The 1,849-nt window shown below is 35.3% G+C and overlaps 1 protein-coding gene across 1 annotated transcript; it reads right to left on the bottom strand.

The window, feature by feature from the left end:
• Nucleotides 1–499: 499 nt before the first annotated feature.
• On the bottom strand, nt 500–1,372 carry LOC144428244 (uncharacterized). The gene has a single exon (XM_078117202.1). The coding sequence runs from the start codon at nt 1,370–1,372 to the stop codon at nt 500–502; it is 873 nt and encodes a 290-aa protein (XP_077973328.1).
• Nucleotides 1,373–1,849: the final 477 nt, after the last annotated feature.

The raw sequence follows: 1,849 nt of genomic DNA, 5'->3' as shown, positions 1-1,849 counted from the left end.
ATTTGGCCAAGCAACTAGATAATGTGTTGAATTCAGAAACTATGTACAATTATAAGAAAGTTGGTTAGATAAAGACAAAATCATTATATTTTTTTCTCAAGATAACAATTGCGTGAATAATAGAATTTATTCCAAATTACTTGATATTATCTATCTCGGTGAACATCTACTATATGCTGGTGGGATTCATAATACTGTACTTTTTATGGCAATGACCATTTTGTTCCGAATAAAATATTTATCTTAATTATATCTATTGTATTGAACCAAAGCAAAATTGTAAAAATATTTTGCACGGCTGTCTTAAAAGATTGTTATGCAGCTTAATTATATATGATTTTCAATAATGAAAAAGTGCCATTTATGATTCAGATATCTTTATTTTGATTCGTTTTCCACCAGCTTCTAAATTTTCATTTGAAAAGCATTATTATGAAAACGATTTCATCTTTGTTCTAGTGTACACAAAGTATAACTTATATCATCCAAATTTATAAATTTATTCTGTTAAATTGTCGTTCTTGCTGAAACAGAGTACAAAGAATGATAATTTCAGGATTACGCTAATGTCGCGATCGGCATGGTTTTCCAATCTCCACATTTTCTTCATTTGTTTTATGGCATCATCCAAAGGATCCGATATATGATGTATTTTCATCCAATTTAAAAACTCGTTGTGTTCCGGAATAGCAATGAAGTATTTTCGCAATTCTTCCAAGGATAATGTGACAGTACCAACCAAGCCGTCATTTCTAAATTTTTGTACTCCTGATAATTTTTTGTAAACGTTTGTGAACCGTAAAGAAAGTTCATATTGTCCCGGAGCGTGAATTTTGAACCAATCGTCTGACATCTTGATATATTGGCAGAACGCGAGCATTCCAGAATCGGACTGATGGACCCCACTTGGTGCTAAGACAATATCTGCGATGTCATAGCCATAAAGTATTGCGCAACCCGTCCATTTCATAACTCTTTTACATTCTGAAACGAATTTGTCCACATCCATGTATTGAATCGCAAATGAGCAAGTTACCAGGTCTACAGTATTGTCCAAAGCTGGCATTTTGCTTTCATCTCCAACTATATATTGTATGTTGTCATAAACATTTTTCTTACTTGCCATATTTATTTGTTCTTTACTAATGTCGAAACCGACTATTTCAATAAAATGTTTGGCAAACATGGCGATTTGACAACCATTTCCACACCCCGCGTCTAACATTAAATCGTAACGTTCAATATGTTTTCGGCGTGGGTCAAGTTGAATCAGGTAATTCATTATATATTCTCTTATAATTTCTGGATTCTTGAATATGCCTTCCTCAAATTTCGTGACGGCGTGTTGTTTTTGATATAGTTTTGCTTCCATTTTAAGATATAAATGGAATATACTTGGCAAGCGCTCTATGCTCTATGAAATTTTCCAAATAACCAAGAACGACGGCGTTGCTGAAGCGGAAAAATTGACAAAACTAGGAATGTCCTTTCAAAATATTCTCACCTCTCGCGAAAGTATACTTTCCGCATTCAGAGTAATGCAGCTGCCAGAGCAGATAACTTGGAGCCGAAGATACACCTCAGTGATTAAAACCCTGAACTTCTGTTCCACGCCACTAGTTACAGTTATATGCATAAAAATGATCTACATTCATAGTTGCCTTCAACGCTGATACGGACAACTACGGCTGTGGGCTAAATATAGTGATTAAATCTGGCGCTTGGGTTGCCACAGACAAACAAAATTTATGTTTACTCGCTCACTCGATTCTTCGGCGTGCTTTTCCACCACTTTTTTCGCCTCTCGCGCTTGTCGTGTGCGGTCACGCACAGGTTCCAATTTCAATTA

Source organism: Styela clava, chromosome 10 (assembly GCF_964204865.1).
Source record: "Styela clava chromosome 10, kaStyClav1.hap1.2, whole genome shotgun sequence".
NCBI lineage: Eukaryota > Metazoa > Chordata > Ascidiacea > Stolidobranchia > Styelidae > Styela > Styela clava.
The sequence above is the reverse complement of the archived record's forward strand: the minus strand, read 5'-3'. Positions and strand labels throughout refer to the sequence as shown.

Bases quoted from the DNA above. Each gene is read 5' to 3' on its own strand.
- LOC144428244 (XM_078117202.1), bottom strand. From the start codon at position 1,372: ATGGAAGCAAAACTATATCAAAAACAACACGCCGTCACGAAATTTGAG.